The following is a 22,759-nucleotide window of genomic DNA, read 5'->3' as shown; positions in this document are numbered from 1 at the left end:
AAGCTCAGCAAGACTTCCATTCAAAGCTGCTCTCCACTCCATTTCGGCTCAGCACCCTGAATCTGTTCTTTACCAGCTGCTGATGTTCCTTGTATTAAACTGAGAATTTGTGAGAAAAGCAAAACTTCCCGCTGTGTGTTAGCTTTGCATGAGAGCACTCGATCCTAAGTCGTGATACTCTTCGGATGCATTTTTGTAAATATTTTTCATTTCAGGTAAACATGGGGGAGGGTGGGGGGAAAATCAATAGATTAAATACTAATTACAATTATTACAACAATTACTTACTTAAAAGCAAAATGAATACATTGTACAGTTTTGCTAACATAACACTATTTAAAATAATGTTTTACTGAAGGGACCACATATTTTCTGACTGTTTATCAGCAAACTGCTTAACTGATTTTTTTACATAAGGAAACAGAAAGGAAAACAGCACGACAACTTAAAATTAATCAGTTGTTATAAATTTATTTTTGATAGGGGAAATCCTTTTTACAAAACTCATGCACTTGTACTGATATCTTAAATCGATCAAATTACGAAAAACTAAGATTAAACAAAATTTTACCCATTATTGGCTGAGTTATAAACAAGTTATAGGGTCCATTCTTTATACAGCAGGACTGTAATTCTTCTGCATGTAGTTTTCATGAGATCAAAATATTATTTAGCTTTAAATCAAAAGATCTGTTATTTTAGTTAAGTCTAACAATACTAGAAAGTAAAATTCCTCATCTGGGGCTGTAATATTTGCTGAAAAAAACCTACTTCAAAACATTAATCAAATTTTTCGCCTACTGGGCAGCCATATGGTAAAGCAGCATGTGAATCTCACAAACTTGCTGATCTTCTGTAACTGGGTGCTATTAATTACGCTTGCTGCATCCATCTCTTAGATTTTCGCTTTGTGAAAAAAGTATTTATTGCAACAGCTTTTACAAAACAAGGGAATGAAAATCACAATTGATTAATGAGCTGAATGGAAATATTTCCGTTAGCAGGTTTTTAAAATGAATAAGGATTAATACCATGGGTAAAAATGAACCCTACTTGCCTTCCCCCCCACCCCTTTTTGTTTGGCGGGGGGGGCTGCATTAGCGGGAGGTGGGTCTAATATGCATTATTCACTGCGTCGGCTTTCGGTGACAAACAATAAGGTTTAAACTAAATAGCTTAATACTATAACGGCTGAGGACTTTATGTGTTTTAGTGCTAAATTCCTTACTATGAAATTGAATTGTTTCACAACTGCAAATCGTATTTGGTTTGGGTTTTGGGTTTGTTTTTATTTTTCAAATATATCTAAGAGTTTTCCTGAAATCCAGAGAAGCAAACAATTCAGAATGATAGTCTCCATTTTGTCTTTAATTCCTCAGGCCACAGTACTGAGGCTGTTTTGGGATCTCAGCCATAAATCTAGTTAATCATAAATTATAGCTAGAATATAATCCTTGACTCTACAGCCTCGTGTGCCAGGGAAACGGACTCTCAGGAATTACTGAAAGAAGATTGTAGGGGCTGGCCAGAAAAGCTAGCAAATAAGTTAAAATTGTGTTAGTTCACATACAAAAATCCCAGCCTGGGGAAAGGCGATGCGATACAATTAGCCACTGTACACGTCCAGAGTAGCAGAAGTCATGGCACACCTGTGAAGATTTGCCGTATCATATCTTCAAGTTAGAAAGGATGATTTTTCTTGCTCTAATCTTCACATTAGTCTCCTCTACAAAACTAGCTTATTTCAACATTTGGCAGAGTGCGTGAACTTCATCCTAGGCAACAAGGGCAATAGTTAGAAGAAAAAGGTGAGGATTAGTTCCTGAGAGGGCCCCATGATGCTATCCAAAGCAAAAAAGCCAGACTAGCTCCTTGTTTTCACCCAGTCTAAAAGAATGAGACAGACTGAAAAAACAAAGCAGCTCTAACCCAAAATATTCTGCATATGCGATTCATCTCCTCAGACTCAAGAAAAAGAAAAACTGGGAAGTGAACACCAAGAATATTCAAATAATTTTAAGAAATTATTATTATTATTATGAGTAGTTTGCCCTCAAATAACTATACTGGCAGCTTACTGCAGGTGGAAGAAAGGGAACCACCTCTTGAATACAGATCTAGGACCTGCTAGAGTTATGATTTATTAAAAAGGACTCACTCAAATGCAGCAACCTCATGTGGAAGGAGACAAAGAAACCTTTGCAATAAGATAGATTGCTGAATGATTTAAAATATTACGTATTTCACAGACTCTTGAAACACAATACTCAGATATGCAAAGGAGTCACTTCTGTCCTGCCAAGTCACCTTCTTGAACTATGGTGTAAATCCCCTTGCCTCCCTAAAGTCTTTATGCGACTTAGCCTACAGAAATGTAAGCAGGTAATAATCAAAATGGTAAAATATTTAATTACCAGCTACTTCAAATGACATGCTGCCCACTGGATGGCATTTCATTCATCCTAATGTATATGTCTGTATGTATAAAGAAAGAACAGGAGGGAAAAAAATCAAGTAACTTCGAGTGCTAAACCAGCAAGAGAAGTTTTGCATTAAGAACAAAATTTAAACAGAAGGAAACTGTATTTTTCAAAAACCAAACATATGCTACTCTGAGCATGATTCTTGTTATAAAATAGAAACTACAGAAATTATGGCAGTTTCTAAGTCTTATTACTCCTGTTTTTTTCCTTGTGTCATCTCGACTCTAACACAAATTACTATCTTTATAAGCAATGAACAATAATAAGACAATTCTTGTGATTAAAAAGCTTCAAAGCTCTACACCTTTAGAAGGAAAAAGCATTTAAAAAATTAGTACAAAACCTTTTAAACAAGTTTTAATTAGTGACCCAAAATGTATGACATAACTTTTCATCACCTCTTGGGTGATCTCTAAACCTCTCCCGCATACATTGACTGTCTGCTTAAAAGTTTAAAGAGCTAACAAAATATTTTAACGAGATACAAATCTCAGAGATCATTAATCAATATGTTCAATGTTATTTGTGATAATTCATCATGACATGATATTAATGGGTTACTGTACCCTTCAGAGGTGAGATTAATGCAAATGAGCAGCCACAATTAACTTTACTGCTCCCAACTCACAGGAATGGACAGATGATTATAAATGACAACTATATGTCAATTACAATATCCAATAAAGTGAAGCTTAGAGGGCAATCTATCTACTTTTATAGTTCTTGCTTGACACAGCTGAATTTAGCTCAACCCACTGTTGTCACAGTGTAACCACTGCTTTGAAGGAGGGGTCAAACTTTTAATTTTCAATTTCTTCGGAAGGAATTCAACTTGTGCATGTAAATGCATTGTCTGAAGAAGGCAAGCTGCAGGAAACCAAGAACAGATGTTGCTTTCTTCCTCAGCTGAAGAAAATTGTATCTGTTCTCAAATTGCAACAGCAAGGCCACAAAGAAAATAATCTGTCCTGCTGTGTAATATATTTATTCAATTAAAAAAAGACCCAAGATATTAATACGGCAATGGGAAGGAATTTACATTTGGTAAACTGCTTTGTCACACATAGGATGTGTCCACGCAGGGTAAAGATGCTGAGTGAGGTGTAGACTGGTATGTGCATTTTTGTATACAAACAGATATCGTATGATCACCTCTTGAGCACCAATGCTTCTGTAGCGAAGACAAGGCTTCACAGGAAAAAAAGCAAAATTTCTAGTGACATCAAAGGAGCTAGAAACAAAGATTTAGATGTTCATAAACCAAAGAGCTGGACAGACTGAGGAAATTCTGAAACCATGACAGGTACAAAATCATAAGATACCTCTGTAAATTATATATTTACAAAAAATGGGGAAATCAGCTCTGATAACATGCCCAGATTCTAGGCTTAATGCCCTCCACCAGAAAAAAAAAAAAGCTTCAGCAATGATAACAAGAGAAACACTGGTCAAAGCATTGTAGGAAGCCACAGAGAGAAACACCATGAAACAGATATTTCCTGTAATTTTCAAAACTTTTCTTTGTAGCATCTTTCCTATGTCTTACAGCCAATTAGCCATCACAATGCGCTTGGCCAAGTCCTCTGCACAGGAGTCAGAGACGTGCCCTACAGTTATGGATGGGCCTCAGTGCAATGATAAATATTACTGCTACCTTTTACATTTACTCATTAAGCTTACTCAATGGGCCACCTGAAGGTATGACTTTAGCTCTTCAACACATCTGTAAACCTCAGCACATACTCCGTTTCTATAAATCAGATACATATGACTTCCAGAATGAGTTAAACCTGCAAGTTGTTTTGGGATAAATCAAGAGTGCTTGAGACAACAGTGGAACAACTTATCCCAGTCGTGCAAGGTCCCCACTGAGCACCCAATTTTCTTTGAGAAAAATAACTTACAGGAAGCCTCTTGCTTTCTGTTTCGCTTCCTCAGTATAAAGCACTTGACATTTATTTTAGCTATAGTTAAAATAAAAATATTGAAAAGTAGTTATTTGTGATTTATTTTTTTAATTATCTTCTCTTTCCTTCTATACCCATCTGAAAAAAAGTGCTAGCTTTTGTGGCTTCTGCTTTGCTTTAAGTAGCACCTAATTCTGCAATGCAAGTTGCACACAGGCATTGCAGCCTATAGATACCTACTGAAATCAGGGAAGAAGATAGTGGAGGGGCAGGGTACGGAAGTACCTCACAACGTGCATCGGCAGCTCCACTTGGAAACTAGTCAATAAAAGTCAGTGGGGGTTTTGGCTAAGTAATCTTTTAGGCTTCATTCAGCAAGTCATATTAGCGTATCACTACATTTTCATCATGCGAGTAGTAAGATCATGTAAGTATGTTCATAGCTCAATACTTTGCTGAAGGACAGCAGGAGAGTTCCTGATTTTCTTTAAAGCAATGTTTTCCAAAGCATCTCTCTCCCCCACCTCATTTTGTTTAATCTAATCATCAAGAAAAATGGTTTTCAACTGAATAAAACTGCTGACACCATTATCACCATTTTCAACGTGGGAAAATAGGAGAAATTCTTTACTGCTTCCAATATGGATGATAATACACATTTTTGTGACAATATGTTGTCGAAGTCCTGACACATTCGGAAAAAATGTGCTTTTGAGAAGAAACAGTTTCCATGCTGACCTCTAAAAACCTGAAGTTTATAACTACCCCTTAAAATAACTTTATGATAGATAATTAGCCTCAGAGCTAATATTGTAACTAAAAGTAGTATGCCCTATACATCCTCAGCAATCCCAAATTCATCAGCAGAAATAAAGTTTATTCTGTAAAAATAACACACTACTTCGAGCACAGACAAATACCAGATGAATTCTTAATTTAAACTATGTTCATAAAAGATGACGATTTCATTTTGGATTTTTTGGTTTTAACTAATTAATCAACAAATTTGAGTTGGTTAAATAAAAGCTCTTCCAACGCCTCCTATTTAATTGCAGTTTGGCACCAACAAATATATATCAAAATTATAGTATCTCCCTTGACAGGAAGCTCCTTGCTTCCACACACAGTTATGGCTCTCTGCAGAGTAACCGAGAACTGCTGACAACCTTGAACACTGCTACAACAATATTACTATACTTGGCAGAGAAGTACCCTTGCGGCAAGAGAAAAGCTGTAATTTTGACTGTCACTTCACATTACACTAGATATTATTTCACTGTATACACACACACTCACAAACTCTTAATAGACTACAGTTTTCTCACTGCCCAGCTCTTCTATTATAAATGACAATATAATTGTGTTGACCTACTGGTAGGATCGCTAATAAAGCTTAACATCACTGAAGATTTTCCTTTAAAATACAGCCATCATGAATTGTCTTGTCCTAGTCATCTCAAACTGCTTAAGTAGCTCAAAGTTATTTCATCTATTTCATTATTGATTTCAAAAGAAAGAAAATATTTGAAAACAAAGAGGAATTATAATTCAGTTAGATTTTGATAATATGCTCTTAAATGTTTGAATAATTGCTGGTATCGCAAACATTAATACCTTCATCCACAGGCTGCTTTGGTAGTGAATAGTATACTCAAAAAAACCCTCAACAAACGCCTCTTTCTAGATTTCCAATAATTACATAAGTACAAAGGTAACAATAGGTGCTAAATAACGGGGAGTCAGAAGTATAGCTAACTTGCAGACTTTTTCTCTGGGCCCATTTCTAACTAGGAAAATGCTTATGGAAGCATTTAATTGAAAAAATTTAATTTTGAGCACGTAAGTACATCGGGCAGAGCCCCTACTTTAAAATTTTAAGAAGTACAAAATGTTCGGCTTTGAAGGTGAGGATCTTTGTGACCCGATGAAAAGAATATTTGCCTCTTTTAAATCAGATCCAATTCTAGGACTCTAAAATAATTAATATCAAACTTTACCTCTTTAGTTTTTATTTTATACGCTGCAGTGTTCAATACATAGACTGTCTACTGATTTCCAAAAAATTTTGCATGTATATATTCAGAATTTGCACAGTGGCACTGTGCGTTTACAAAAGAATCTCAGTGAAATATGGCCACGATCAGTTGCTTTAGGTAAACCTAACTTGCTAGAAATCAAGTTATGTTTTGAAATACGCTCGTATCCATTCACTGTACTGCAAGCAACTCCTATGTTTTTGTTAACAGTAAAACAATATTTAATTAAGCAAACTGGATTTAAATAGACCCAAATGGCACTTGGAAACAGTCATTAATAAAAAGCGTCGTTCTGATTTTACTGTTGTTCAGGCATATTTTGCTTCTACCCTTGCGTTATTGACATAGCGTTTCAAATGCATTTAGAAAGACACCATCTCACTTGTGTTGTTTAGATAAGGAAGCATCACTGAACCTCTTTGCCCTTCTCCAATAAAATGTATCAAAAATTTCAGTACTGTCTGCTGACCGCACCACATTTAACAAGATTCGCAAATGAACCCAGAGTAAGTTTCCCACTGTGACACATTAATAATAAGTTCCTTATCCCATCTATCCCAAGCCATGAATATGTAATGTTATAAAATGAGTCCTTTTCACACAACAGAACCTCAGATGTGAATAAATAAAAACTATCCATCACAAGCCTGTGAAAAATTAATGAGAGTTCTGAGACATAAGAAAAAATTGGTTACTGAGATGATAAGGTCCAGTATGTAAAAGCTATGTTCCTCACCAGCTGTAAATTTTATTTTAAAACTTTACAAAAAGAGTTAAAAAAAAAATATCTTTCTATAGCATATTTACCATAAGACACAGAAAAGGGGAAAATGCTTTAATGGTGAAACATATATCTAAGTAATCCAGACAGCATTCAGAATCAGCAAGTGGATCAAATACTGCCATAACAGGGAGTTACATTTCCAGTTATAGCAAAGTTGTAACCTTAGATATTTAGAAACAGAGTTCCTATTCCATTTCTTTTCCCTTCAGAATGGAAATTCCTGATGAAATAAGGCAGTATATCTCCCTAAACTTCATTTACTCAGATAAAAGAAGAATGCATAGAAATAAATTCTTTTCATTCATATGAGTGTCTCTTTACTGTACCAGTGAAGGCTTTAATCTCTCAATATACAGTAATCTGTTTTGCAATATGAAGAGAAATAAGAAAAAAAAAACCCATTTTTCGAAAGACTCAAGCTGCCACTATGTTTATTAATACATTTTCCTAATCTTGCCCAAAAGACATGTTGATGTCTGAGGAGTACAAGTGCGGTGCCAGGCCTACTCAAACTGCATCACCAAGAAATACTGGAACTTTGTCTTCAGACAGGGAAACGAGCAGATAAAAAACAAGAGGTACTGCCTAACTCCTCAAAAGACTTTGCCCAAGACAGACAGCACTTCTTAAACTATTGTACCAACGGACTTCAGAAAAGATTGTATGATCTACAGTCAATTTTGTGAAGTGTTAGCTATTTTAATGCCTAGCAGCTAAAATGAAAATCATGCCTTCTGATACCAAACTATGTCGCTTATTTTTCTCCAAAATCTGTCTCTGCTCACTCAGCTCTCTCCCATTAACTAAGTTTCTCTCTTTTATATCCCACCGTCATTCCCACACCTAGAATCTATGAGTTCCTCCAAGTTTGGCCTCCCAAACCATTAACCGTTTCTTCTTTGTTTCTTAATTCTGATAAATAAAAAAGTGTTTAAAACCTCTTTGTTTACTTCAGCGACCATTTTCTTTTACCATATCCCATGCTACGCTGGGCATATGTGAACATGCTGGGTAAACGTAAGGTTTCTCCTTTCCCAGTTGGTGCTTGTGTATGAAGCAATGAGACCAGCAAGCGTGTTACGGACCCTCTCCTTAGTTAACAGGACAGGAAACCATAACGAAAAAAGACAGTAGCAGAGCCCCTCTCCCTCCCCAGTGTACCGATTAGATTTCTCTATCAAGGAGTGGCTTCATCACATAAAAACCTGATCGAGCAGGATGTTTTAGTCCTGGTTTCTTGAAAGTGGTTATGTCTGAAAGGATGGCCTCCAGAGTGCTGTCAGAGGTGTCTATCTGCAAAATAAATTACCTTTTGAAGTCTGCACTGAGAGTGATTGAGTGACTGTGAAGAATTATTTATTAGTCTTAAAATGCCAGTGGATACAGTTAAGGATAACTTACAGTGGATAAGTTATTTTTTCTACAAAACTATTGTGGTCTCAAAGAAGAAAGGGAAATATGACACATTCCCCTTAGAATAGTCAGACCGCTGCTTTTGTTTGAGGGACGAGTGGGTCCCCTCTACAAGGCTCTACCAGAGTGCCTATTCAAAACGCCTATCTTCTGGTGTGCTTTTGATTGCCTTTGTCATGACCATTTGTTTTTCCTCCATTTAATGTTACAAATGCAGTAACTCTCCCCAGAGGGGTTATCAGTAAAAAACAAACAAACAAACAAAACCAAAAACCAAAAACCCACTATAGTCCCATTACATAAAGCTTTTCTTACTGTGATTAAAAAAAAAAAAAAAGCACCCAAATCATCTCTCCTACAGCCCTGCTTTTGTGTGTACTGTTTTTGGGGGAACACCTAACATACATTAGTTAACTCCCCTTGTTTAGAATATCTGACATTTAAGTCCTTTGGTTTACTTTCAGAACTAAGGATTCTCCCACATTTTCAAGAAATTTTCTTATTAAGGTTTTTCTCTCTCCTTTTTACTCATGAAATTTCACAGTCTCTCAAATATGTTCACCTGACTACCTGTAAGACCTTGCTGCTTAAACAGGTATTAGATTTCCAACTGTGCCAATGCAGCTGAAGATTTCTCTCTTAAATACCCTTATTGCAGGCTGACCTTTCTTGCCTTGATACACATATTTTGCAGGGGAAGAGCCTTCAGGTCCATAATCAGTCCAGTCATATGCCCACCATATCTATATAGGCACGCATGGCAAAAGCCTGCTAAATATCTTTGACATATATTATTACTACACCTCTAGGTCAACTTACATATCAACTCCAGTGAAGAAAGGCCAACTGAGGGTTGATTAATTTTCAGGCATATTTTAACCCTTACAATATCCATCACCATTTGTGAGCAAAAGACAGTGAAATATGTTTTTTATACTGAGGAAAAAAAAGTAACAGGCACTGCTGTTTATTCTTGGGTTCTCTGAGTCACAACGGACAGCAGCAAAGGACGACCAGAAAGTATTTCAATATGCTATTTCTGTCTGAAGAGTAGCAGCCCCCGTAATGCACTTCCTATGCTGCTGCAGCACCAACGTTGCTCTATATTTTTACGTGATCTATCTTTTCCCTTGTTTGGCACCATAGTGGTTGCAACTGGCAGTGCAATAGATGAGTGGGCAAAGCATGAAATTAAAAGATACTCTTCCTGCATAGAGCTGACTCTGCAAAATCTCAGCCAATACCAGCCAAAGCCCAGAATGTTTATTTTTAACCTAGGGCAATATACCATTAGTTCTCAAGTTTAATTCAATTGATTTTCAAGCAAACAACAATAAAATTAACCCATAGATAGGACAATCTTTCGGTGATGGATGAGAGTGCTACAGCGAACACCAAACCTCACGCAATGAATTCTATGCCGTCAAACAACTGCCCTGTGGGACGGCCAGGCAGATCTGGACAAAAGCGATTCTGGGGCCAAAAGAGTTCCCCGCTTCATCATCTCAGCAAAGATGGATTCCATGACCTTCTGAGAAAAGCCTATATATACTTTTTGCTGAATAGGCCCCTCAGTTAACAGCAGAATCCAATTTGTGATTTAGCCTTAAATGCACACCCCACAAAAAGCTATCAGGTAAGAAAAAAACCTGACATGTAGATAAAAATGCTTTTTGACATACGTAAGTAAAAACTAATATGATGGCATTTCTCAAATTGGCCTTGTGAAGTGCACATACACTGAAAAAGTTTCAGAGTATAAGCATTTATTTTGTTTTTACATTTTTTGGACCAAGAAAATATTTATGAAAAGATAATAAATAATTAATTTTACCGGCTGCAAGCTGGGATTCTTTCCTGGTTAAACTATATGCAGTGAAATGGCATTTAAATTATATGAGAGAATTGATTCAAATGGCTTCCATTAGCAATTTGGCAGGCTGCTGTGGATTGCTCCTAATCAATTTTAAATAATGCTATCCTATCTGCGAATGGGGGCATCCTCATGTTAAACATATCCATGTTGCAGAACTGTAAATCAGTGGCTAAAATACAAGTTTCTTCATATCTTCTTATAACTCATTGTGTTTAACAATGTGCCATCAGTGAAACTAATGCGGAATAAAATAACCGCATGTGTCCTCAGAGAAGTGTTCTGGGCCCTAAAGGTTTTCTCTTTTATCTTACATTAATGAATATTTCAAACTGATGTTGTTCTAGGCCATTTTACAGTACAATTGTATCTTAATTTTGCTTGAGATTTTATCAATCAAGAGTAATTAGATCCATTTGAGCTGTAAATATTCAGCATACATGTAGCATAACCATGTGAAGCAGGTGTGTTTGTATTACAAGAATTTTTATTAAAAATAATGAAAACTGTAAAAATGTCAGCAGAGTTTCAGAATTTTCTGCTTGTGTCTCTGGTTGTAGTGTAGAGGAAACATTTACAATTTCAGACCAAACTTTTCTCCTGCAAAACCTTTGTACAGCACAAGAGAACGAATTCAACTGGTGACGATCTAACATCTCCTTTAAGTAGCACGAAGGACACACTTTTATGGTGGCCATAACAAGTCAGATACAGAAATTAAACCATAGCAGTTTCCATTAATCTAGGCACATTGTTCAAATAAACCTGTAAATAGATTATAAAAGTATTAAGTGTGAAATGTCTTAAATTGGCAACAAAATCTAACCTATCATTTCAATATAATTTTTCAGTTTGACTTCATGTGCCATGCGAAGAAACGTGGCTGGTTTAGATGCTGCAAAATTATGAGATGTGAACTCAATAACACAGTTTCAGATGGCCACAGTCTTCATTGGTTTGATATGTCTGGCAAAGGAGGTACTAATATGTGAGTCAGTAAGTGTGTGTGTCTGCCTCTCTTGGAACAGAATCTCAAAAAAGCTTGTCCTGGTGGTTTCAATTATTCTGGTATTCAGAAAGTCTCTTTCCTTAGTTTGATGTCCTTGCAATGTCCAACTCTTAATGGATCATATCTGATACTGAGTCTTTTAAAGGAACAAAAATTGTGTTCATCTTATACACAGATGATTGAGCCCTGGTTCAGAAAGCTTTTTAAATACAAGAAACAATTAACATACTAATGGTAGCAAGAACATTATAATGAGACAAAACTAATGAAATAAAATGGAATCAGTTTAGAAAGCACTGTTTAAATGTGATCTGTTTATATTTAAAATCATCTTCCTCATAATGGAAAAGTATATAATAAACTGTCGTAAACCAGTGAAAAATAAGATTCAAAAACAGACAAGGAACTCACATTTTGTAGGCTGGGGAGACCTGGGGAGAGAGAACAAGTGCTTCTTGAACATGAAGAAAACAGTTCTTTAACCAACCGTGACTGCAAAAGTAAATCAAAGATTTACTAATCAATTTTAAATAATGCTATCCTATCTGCGAATGGGGGCATCCTCGTGTTAAACATATCCATGTTGCAGAACTGTAAATCAGTGGCTAAAATACAAGTTGGCTAAAATACAAACCAGCCACTAAAGTAAACCAAAGATTTACTTTACAAAGCAGTAAACATGGTGACGAGGAACCGCTTCCAAAAGACCGTAAAGCAAAGAGGTGTAAGTAAATAAAGCCACCCCACACACTTCCACTGTTCAGTTCCGAACATTAAAGCACGGCTTTCAAGAGTCAGAAAAGTTAGCACGAATCATTGCACAGGATGCCTTTGCTTATTTATACTCTACCACCCCCCTCTCCAACTCTTCCAAAAGAAAGTCTGGAGAAATAGAGGATGAACAGGCGGATGGAGCTGTACAGGCGAACAGCAGATATTAAGTAATGCTTAACTCTGCTATCTTCCACTTTTAACTGAATACACAATCTGGTCAGTGAAGAGATGCTATTGTGTACTGAAGTTTCGGAATGTGTATTATATGCTTATAATGCTCAAATTCCACAGCACCTACACAAGAGAGAACTGCAGATGGCTTCCCAGATAACTGCAACCGTGCATGCCCTTGAATGAAAGGAGCACCCTTCCAAGTCCAAGGCTGAAAAGATATAGCTGTTACAGCAGGCCAGAAGTCTGGACACGAAAGGGGCTATAGGTAGATAGGGCTATCACCTCTGAGGACTAAACTGCTACCCCTAATGTACAGCTAAACCTGACTTAAAGTCAGAAGGTAGGTATTACTATACCGTAACATTTCCATGAGCTAATCTCATCCCCAGATCATGCTTAAAATACTCAGGAAGTAAGGGATCTGTGCTCCTGTCTCTCCTCTACCCGAGGGAGCTAATATAACCGCACAACTCACAGGAATCTATCCCGGCCACGCGGCTATAGGTCATTCTGCACGTGGTAATACTTCTCTTGCTGAAGTTTAGCTAACGTAGGGGGAAAGAAAAGAAATAAATTTTTAAAAGTACACCTAAAAGATAGTACACACGAAGCAGCTTATTTCCAAACCTACTTTGCTCTGACCCTGCAATGAGCAGCAATGACAGTTCTTAGCTTTCTGTCAGGGCTTGAGGTGTACAGGGCACAGTATCCACCTCTGTTGGCAGAGTCCACTCAGCGCTGGGAAGTGGATGCTGCTAACAACAGTGATACCACACGTGCCGCTGCTGATGTTCAAATGAAAGCTGGAGAGTCTGTGGCTTTCTGCTCAATGGAAGTCCTGAAAAATTCCTCTTTGGCACCACAAGTATGTCCAGATTTCACTTAAACCAGACAGCAGATGAAACAGTCTAGCCACTTATAGAAAGGAGATGACCCTCACTGCCTCCTCTGGATTCAGTTGCAAAAAAAAAAAGAAAATTTCTTCTTCGTTCTTTCAGTTTGTATAGCCATATTCCTGAGCTACCTTTAACCTAGTTTTCAAATCAGTAACTACAGAGTCTCAGCACATCAATGCAAGCTACCTACCCAAACTTTCCAGACTCCCATGCAAGTTCTGCAGCCTCCACTGGACCCCACGCTGCTATGCATACATGACATAAAGCCCTTTTCCATTCAGTTTAAAACTAGTTGAAGTATGTTCCCGTTGCATGCACTCACACTTTGTACCGCATACAGAAGCTCAACGATGGAATCTGCAGAGCCATGACAGCCACCACGTGCTGCTGGGTTGAAGCCACACGCAGGTTTGTTTTCTCTTTTAAAATATGCCATCCCTGAAATACTTTCCCCTCTCAGTTTTTCAGAATTTAAGCTTCAATTCTACTGGACACATATTAATTGTACCAATTGTTATATGAATCCACAGCTATCACCTACTCTCAAAAATCTTTTTATCTGACAGCAAGGATGATACTGTATCATTTACTGTAAATTAAGATGACAGTTTCTTAGTTAGCATAATATACAAGATGATAGTACTTATTACAATAAGAAAAGTAAGTTTAATTCAGATTCAATTATATTGAACAGAATATTTACATAAAACTGCAGTACATTTTCAAAAGCATTCATATTCTTGATACAGTAAAATAATTTCAATACCAAGAACATCTAGATCATATCAGCAGGTGCCAACTTTAAAATACATACCTCTTTCTTTCCATGATGAAAGCAAAGGCCCTGAAAACAGACTGCCTCTCTCTTGCTTTCCTTGTGAAATCTACTCAAATCTTTACCTACCCAAAACAGAAGCTGAAAATGCTTTCTGATGTGAGAAACTCAGTATCAAATTTTGTCTTGCAAAAGATTTTTGTGGTATGTTAACTACATCAAAATACAGGTCTATGGAGGAAAGTATTAATACAACCTACAGAGGAAACAACACGATCTTAATGCTAAACAATCTTTGAACTCAGCATATTTGGACAAGACTAGTTATCAAAAAATTACTGTTCTTATTTCAGATGGTTGCTAAACAAGGTAATGCAGTAATACTTACCACAACAGTATTATGCAATGCTCCAGTTTTAATGCACACCAGCATTCAAGAAATTAGATATAGCGAAAATCTCTCATGACTACTTAAATTTTAATCACTTTTTTATTGTTATATTGCACGAGTCAAGAGTAGAGTAAACAACGTTCTTAACCCCACTGGGCCTTAAGCAGGTACTCCTTACAGAAAAGCAAAGATGTTAGCAATTTGTACTGTTCAGGGATGCTAAAAAAGTCTGCCGTCATTCAATACCCCCTTGTATCATTAAAAGATTCTTATACAGCTCATTCACTGTCAGTTCAGATACCTTAAATCCATCAACAGTATAGGAAAAAAATAGCTAGATTATCAAAACAACATTTCAAAAACATTTTGTTCGAAGATTTTTTCACAAACCTGTACAAGACCAAAAAAAAAAAAGCATACAAAATCACATTGCCTATGCTTGCTAAAGTAATCTAGGATTTCTATTGAAAATGAGTGCTATAGAAATAATAGTGTTACTTGGCTGGCTGAGTAGGACAGCTAGTAAATTAAATCTTTCATGTCTTCTTCAAATATATATTATGAACAGCTTTGTATCTATCCCAGAAATAAAATGCTGGAGGTTCAAAATCACAGTTTTCTACACTAGTTACGGCCACGTGTTTGACCAATTTCCTCCTCAAACGCAAACCCACACACATGTGCATTGAACCTATTAACGTTTATACAAACTGCAGATTCAAGCTACGGGTACATCTTCGCTTGAACACGTCAACTTTGCAGTGCTGATGCATGCAAGGTCAGTCAGATGTAACTCAAATCCAGTGCTGGACCCACTATTGCTTCTAATGGACAAGAATTTTCTCACCGTTGTTACACGATGGATTAGGGAAAAAATCCTAGAATATCTCAGTACAAAGAGAACCTATAAATAGACAGAAGTAGGTGTAATGATGACAGAGGACAGTGTATCCAAAGGAAGATAACCCAGTGCTCAGGGTCAGCCACCATCAAGCTTGATACCAGCAGGCATGCCTCAGAAGTGCTCTCTGGGCCAAGTTACTAAAGGAGATAGAGCTGCAACATTTCTAACAGTCCTGGAATGTATTTAATATCTTATTTAGAAGGCAAAAAGTCTATATAAACTTCTTTCATACTGTCTCTTCATACTGTTTCCTATTGGCAGGCTTCAGACAACTCCCCACAACACCTAATTTAGGTATCTAATTTAGGTATCTAAATTAGGTGCTAGGTATCTTAGTAATCCCTGTAACTTAGAGCATTTTTCCATCACCAAGCTATACCACATATCAGCCACCCTTATGGCACTTTGAATAAGCTATGTAAATAAACACTGTGAAAAGTTTTGGACCTTCACTATCTGTATTTTTCTATCCTGACCTCCCCTATCACTGGTAATGCATTCATCAGTTTAGAAAGCAAAGAAGAAACAGGTACAAAGGCAAGACCTTTTCTGTTCTTAAAGTGTCTGATAAATATAAATATCAGCTTTACATACATGGCTCATGACATCTGATGACATTTTAAAGTGTATTTAATAGCTTTAAAAAACCCCTCTAAATGGCTTTAGTCATTTACTGTAAATGTCCACTATAGGTCACATGCTCATCAGACGGAGTACATTTAGCATGTATTTATGGGCTTGCTGTTGCTTTTCAAAACAAAAAGATATAAATCTTAATACTCTCAGTTCTAATGTATGGATACAAGCCATTAATCACTCTGACAAACATATGTAGGCTGTAACCCTATATATGCTTTAAGAATAGAAAGTAGACAACTACAGCTTACACCTTCAGGTACATCTGTACTCTCCTTAACCCTCATCATTTGAAATTTGGTAAAGAAGTTATGAGATGTGCTCTTTCTGTAAATATCATAGATCAAATTAGATAGTCACCTGCAGGCCACCACCTTTAAGGGATCTTTGTTTTGCTGTAATTTTTGAATGAGCCAAAGCAGACAGTGAACGTTCCACCATGAACTGTCAAATTCTTCACACAGATTCAAGGAGTCTTCATCTTCCTTTTTCATTTAACATTACAAACAGAAAAGGACATTTAAAAGAACAGTGCATAAGCGATCCCAACTCTGTTTCTACTAAAATCACTCCCATTGATTTCAGCAGTCACAAAAGAGCCATTTCTTAAACTACTACCTCATATTTTATCAGTTTGGCTTTCTTCTCTGATCCTGCTACTAGAAATATTCCTCTTCTAAGAAAATGCAACAGATAGTTTTGATTTGACACATTTAAATATTATTGAAAGAAAGTCTCCCAAATCCTGCACATTCATTTTCAGACAAGCGCATTACATAACAGTCTGCTAAAATAATGACTACCACACATCTCAACTTCAGACTTCAGTAGTGGAAGATAATAAGAATATTTGATGCATTTGATGGATTAGTTGAAAAAAGTTTGTAAGCAGTCAAAAAGAATTGTCTGATGATAAGAAGATAAAATTAAATTGCAACCATTATCTTGCTAACCTAAATAAAACAGGATGCAAAAAATAATTGCTAATATTGACAGGTGTTATTTCTACCAGGAAAGCTCACAATACATTATCTCAGTGACAGCATTCACCAGAGAAGCCAATGCTTCCTGTATAGATTTGAGGTTAGGCTAAAAACTTTAAATCCTGTTTGCAACTCTGGAAATGGGGTAAACAACAGAAACCAAAACCAATCTGATTGTGAGAGAAAGGGATGGGCAGATGTCAAACTTTTTTTCCCTCTTGAAGGCCAGGAAAGGAGGGAGAATCAATAGAAAGAAAAATACATCTTCAAATATCATATCCAAGTTTTCTTTACACATGGAAAAATGGACAATCTTCCCTTTCCTGCCTTTTCTGCTCTAATCCTGCTCACACAACCTCTCTCTACGTCTTTTAGCGTATTTTCCTATTCCATGATGGTTTTCTGCTTCCCCATGCTTGACCCTCTGTACTCTTTCATGTCAACCTCTACTCTTCTAATAGTTTCCTACTCATTCTCCTTGTTTAAATACCTCTAAGTTGCACTTCTTTCACAGAGCCTCCCGAGTTGATTTCCTTCTAGGCAAAGCCCTGCACCCTAGCATTTACCCACTTACACAACTTAGACTGTGAGGTCGGATGAGGGCTCTGTCTTTTCAACACCTTGCAAGACAACGTGGCCAAAAGATCTGAAACGTGCGTGCCTCCTGTTGAGCAGCTCTGTTCATATTAAACATTTCTGTAAATTGGTGATTTCCAAAGCTACCAAGTAACCAAACCTTCCAAAGATTACCACCAAAGTACTCTGATTCTAGTATGGATTTTGTTGTCAGAGACTTAGGGTATTTTAATATGAAAATCTCTTTGTTCCTCTTCTCATTTATCATTGTCTACTTCAAAACGCCTGTAGTTTTACACTCTAGCAGTATTCAGTGTGTCAGGTAGGGAGGACGAGGGAGAAAGCAAGTAAGAAATATTTGTCAGATTAACAGATAAAAAAATGCAGGAGATAAAGATGGGCTGTGTCAGGAAAGACTATCAAGACCGAAGAAACTGCATGGAAAGATGGATCAGATGGAGACAAGAGTCCAGCCAGCCAGCCATCGATGGAGTGCATTTTGCACTGTCTCCAAGGAGTGGAGCACTTTGCTGCAATGCAAGGGTAAGGTTATTTTGCCCTGAAGGCCAGATTTTAATCTGCAATGCAACATATATTGTCAGGTATCTTAAGGTTTGCTGTTATCTATAGTATGTCTTTATGGCTCAGGCAAAAGAGATGCTGAACTAAAAGGGGGGAGGAGATACCTATACTAATAAAAAAAAAAAAAACCCTAAGATGCTAGGAAAGGAAATAGAAAAAAAATTTAGAGTACATTGGGCACAAGCATTATGTTTTTTAAACTTGATCTATAGCTACAACTTTGAAACAAATTATGAAATTAAGGTTTCTGAAACCCATTTGCTTGGAGATGATGACACACAAGACACTAAAAAACAATTTGTCTGCATTCCCGTAGAAAATATAAGCAACATCAAGAGCCTTTGTACATTTAAAAACAAAACCCATCCTCTCTTAAAAGTCATAAATAGTACCATGTAGAATTCCTACTAATATTGCAACTACCCATATTGCCCTAGTTCATACGGGTAGTACCAATAAAATATTCTCCTTCTGAGTCAAAGCTTTCCAAAGGTATTCACTTAAAGAATTATCTACGTTAGAACCATAAACCTTGGTGCTCAGCACAGTTGCAATTCCTGATGCAGCCAATGACTTTAGAAATTAAAATGTGATTTCTGAAAAAAACCCAGCATGTTCTACAGAGAAATTTTACATTATAAAGAAAATGTATTTGTAAAGATCTTTTATTTCACCGATACCAGAGGAAAAAAAAAAAAAGGTTTTCCATAAACGTACCTCAAACATGACGAACGAAATTACTTTAAAAGTTTAGAATCTTTTTCTTTGAAAATGAACAATATGATGTTCACTACAATAAAGAACAGAATTCAAAGGAACATTTCATGCTAAATGCTTTGCGTACAAATGGGTCTGTGCTCTATTTTTACTGGAACTTCGTAGTGTTTTGTGAAACCACTAATAAAAACGTTCATTATAGCTTAGGAAATGTGTGGAAAGAGATGTCTTTAACCAAAGCAAGGCTCAGTCCATGTTAGCCGAATATCTATTTAGACCACACACAGTGGTTAATATTTGCCAATGAATGCAGCTTTTTACAGCAACCAGGTCAAAAAGACAGTATATCAGCTTTCACTTAAGTTAAAAATAATGCAAAAATGTTTAAGTTATATCTCCGAGACCTTGTCAGCTTTTAATTTAAACGGCTGGTGGGAACAGTATACAAAATGATACTTTATGAAGTTTTGAAATCTAGGGTCATCTTTCATAACAAGTAATCCAATAAAACTGAAGTTAACCTCTGAATGATTAATTTCAACTACAATAAAGCAAAAACTAGTTTACAGACACAAGCTAAATATACTGAAACTTTGAATACCTTTGAAATGTAACCAGCAGATTTACAAAAGAACTGGGTCTCATCCATCTACCATCTAACCAGCCACAAGAAGCTATCAGATTTTCATCACTGAAGTTGAAGAAATTACTGGGCCTCCGTTCTAACTACAGAAGAGTTGCTGTGTTTTGCACACTAATGTCTTTCATCATAAAAGGCAGCCAACTCAGACTAGTACTCACAGGATGAGAAGGGGTTTTTGTTTTGGTTTGGGTTTTTTTTGAAAATACTTTCTTCTCCACAGCCCCCATACTTGTTATCAGTCTGCACATCCGTTACTACACTATACAGATAGGCATACACATTTTCTCATAAACACTAATATTATTTAAAGTGCTCAGTATATTTTTATGACCATTTGACAGGTTTCTGACAAGACAGGAGGAATATTTCTTGTCCCACACAATCCCACAATCATCTTAGAAGGAAAGAATGACAAGAGAAAATGGAAATGGAATTTGTTTTAAACAAGTGTTTTCTTTTAGTTTTTCTTTTGAATGTGATTAAAACTTAAATTAAATTAAAACTTTGAATTAGAAACAAATCCAAAACATTCTGTGATTCTCCAAAAGAAAACCAATTCTCTTAGTACCACCTTTGCAGGTTAAATTCATAGGAGAAGAAGAAAATTACGTTCCAATACAGAACAAGTTAAATGTTCAAATGGAAGGGAGTAAGACGAGCACTAGCTGGACCTCACATAGTCACCCATCCTGCTACTAACACATCCTCTCTACTGCAACACAGGCTGCCATCATGTCCCTCAAATTTTCAAATTCCGCCTGCACAAGCTATGACAGAGATCCTGAGGCAAAAATAAATATATCATATATAATTAAAGACGATACCCATATATTCACAGAAGCAGAGTTCTCAATCTCTAATGCCTAAGGAAGAATACAAAAATATGACACTGCCTTGGGATACTCTCCTACTCTCTAACAAGTTTTAAGCTCAGGACATCCAGAGTCAGAGATAGTACCTTGGTGTTTAACAATTTTTTTTTGTTAAATTTCCTTTCATTAATCTGACTAATTGCTCTTGGATCCACATAAACTTCAGCAGCCATGAGGTCCAGAAAGTTTCAGCTTTGCTACTTCCTTCTGCAGAAGTGTTCAAATACAACTTTGAATGATAAGATTAATTTGAACTGTTTTTATAAGTGAAAGAAAAACAGGCTCTGATAAAATAATCTAGAACAAAAAAAAAAGGCACAGGAAGATCAGAGTTGCACCATGAAAATGATCACATTTATTCAGTTAAAATACAGAAGCCTAAGTCTTCGGAGAGTGAAATTCTATCAACTTAAATAGAAAATTCAATAAAAATGTTTCATAAATCTGAGCAGAAGCTTTAGGATTTGACTCATTACTGCTACTCATTCTCAATTTTGAAATCTTTCTCAAGTATTCTTATACTAAACAAACAGATCTTCACCACAATTGATGTTATTTGCAGATTCAAAAATTTAAGTGCAGCTGCACAAGACAGTATCCTTTTTTAAACAGAGGAGCAAAACAAAACACGTCTCATGAGTAACTCTTAATCTGCCAGCAAATCAATTATAGAGAGCTTCTGTAAAAAGCATCTGAAAATCTGCTTCCAGTCAACATAACTTAGCCATCTGGTTCCCACAGATATCTGCCAGGAATGGGTTGCAAAACCAAATTAACAGTGATTACACAAAAAATTTTAAAATTTAATTTAAGCTTGCCAATCACTTTTACAGTCCTTCACATGCATGTGGAAAGAATCCTCCACTCACCTCTTTGAAGTTACTGACATGTTTAAACCCCCCTAGAAAAATAGCTACAACTACATTTAGCAGATTTGTTTCAAATTAGCTTTGTCAACGTCACCGCAAAGTGTTTGGAAGGATACACCAACTACGTGGTCTTCACGTGTTGTTCAGTTAAAACATAAAGGGTACTTGCCTTCAGTAATTATTTTAGTAGTAATTTAACTTGCTTTAAGACAGAGTGATATCTCTACTTTAACTGTTTTATTAATGCTGGATTAATACAATTTTGGACAACATCAGATGTGTCAGTTTATCTACTGATAGCTATTTTTTACGTTTCTATTCACCAACTGTTCCATCACATTTGTTGCCAGTAGCCCAAGTCTATTCTAGATCCTATATGTGCAACCAACTATTATAATAATCCTTCTCATTTTTTTTTTCTTTTTTTTCCAGTATCCCAAACAGCCAGTTAGTAAAAATTCACACTGTTTAATGACCTCCAATACAAAGTTAATCTTGCAAGGCGTCACTCATCATCTGGTCCTTTTTCAGCAAGCACAATGAAGGATGCTGATAACCACACAAGAGATACTAACCTTAGATAGATGTGCAAATAATCCTTTCACATGGGGATAGTGCTGTAATTTTATCCATCTATATTTTTAAACCAGGAAAAAGTGTTCAGAAAAATCCCAGAAACAGTTTTATATTTCTTATTGAAAGACTTACAGTGAATTACAATACAAGGTGTAAATACTTCTTTTTTTTAAATTATCAGATAGAGAGTCTTTCATTCCATGTTTAACAAAAAGGCTAATAAAGATTAAGGGAAGAAATGAGAAGCACCTATATTACTCAGCAGCCAAAGTCTCATCATTCCAATAACATCAAATTCCTTTAATTTCTGTTGCAATCTTGTAATACAAGTATATAATTCTATATGTAGCTTGAAATACAGGAATCTCAGGCATTACTTCTGTTATCAGAATCAGATTTTAAGGTGCTTTAGAGCCCACATTTTTATTAAATTTAGTAGTACTTTTTTTTTTTTCAAAAAATATGAAAGTTTTTTCTCATGGCTTTTGATGTAAAAAATAATGTTTAAAATAATTTATATAAATTACTTGAACCCCACCTAAAGATACAGTAAAACCTAAATGTTATCTTTAATTTTAGAGGAAAATACACATGTAAAATATCCTAGCATATTAGGAAGCCATATAATTGCAAAATTGTATTAACATTTCTAAATTTTTGGTTCTGATCAAAGTAAAACGTGAGTACTCCTGTAACACAAATCAGTAATTCCATACCCCAAGATAGTGTAAATTAAAGCATGGAAAGATATGATGCTCTAATCACAGTTCAGAATGGATATTCATTTACTTTTGAGACACTGGCTTCAAAAAATAAGATGACATGGATAAATCTAAGCAGAATCCAGGATGACTACAGAAGTAAGCTTTTGTTTGTCTCCTTTTTA

The 22,759-nt window shown here is 36.1% G+C and overlaps 1 protein-coding gene across 10 annotated transcripts in view; it reads right to left on the bottom strand.

Annotated features, from left to right (window-relative positions):
- The window catches only part of WWOX (WW domain containing oxidoreductase), a 541,645-nt gene that overhangs the window by 463,081 nt on the left and 55,805 nt on the right, over positions 1-22,759 (bottom strand). The window contains exon 6 of one of the 10 annotated variants that reach the window (XM_075510869.1): positions 1,725-1,775. The exons of the other annotated variants lie outside the window; for them this stretch is intronic. Coding sequence (XP_075366984.1) covers positions 1,740-1,775 — 36 coding nt within the window. The 3' untranslated portion in view covers positions 1,725-1,739. Of the gene's footprint in view, positions 1-1,724; positions 1,776-22,759 lie in introns of those variants that run through there. 10 annotated transcript variants of the gene reach the window in all.

Source organism: Mycteria americana, chromosome 8, assembly GCF_035582795.1.
Source record: "Mycteria americana isolate JAX WOST 10 ecotype Jacksonville Zoo and Gardens chromosome 8, USCA_MyAme_1.0, whole genome shotgun sequence".
NCBI classification, from domain to species: Eukaryota; Metazoa; Chordata; class Aves; order Ciconiiformes; family Ciconiidae; genus Mycteria; species Mycteria americana.
Note: the sequence above shows the minus strand (reverse complement) of the source record. Positions and strands in the feature narration are given on the sequence as shown.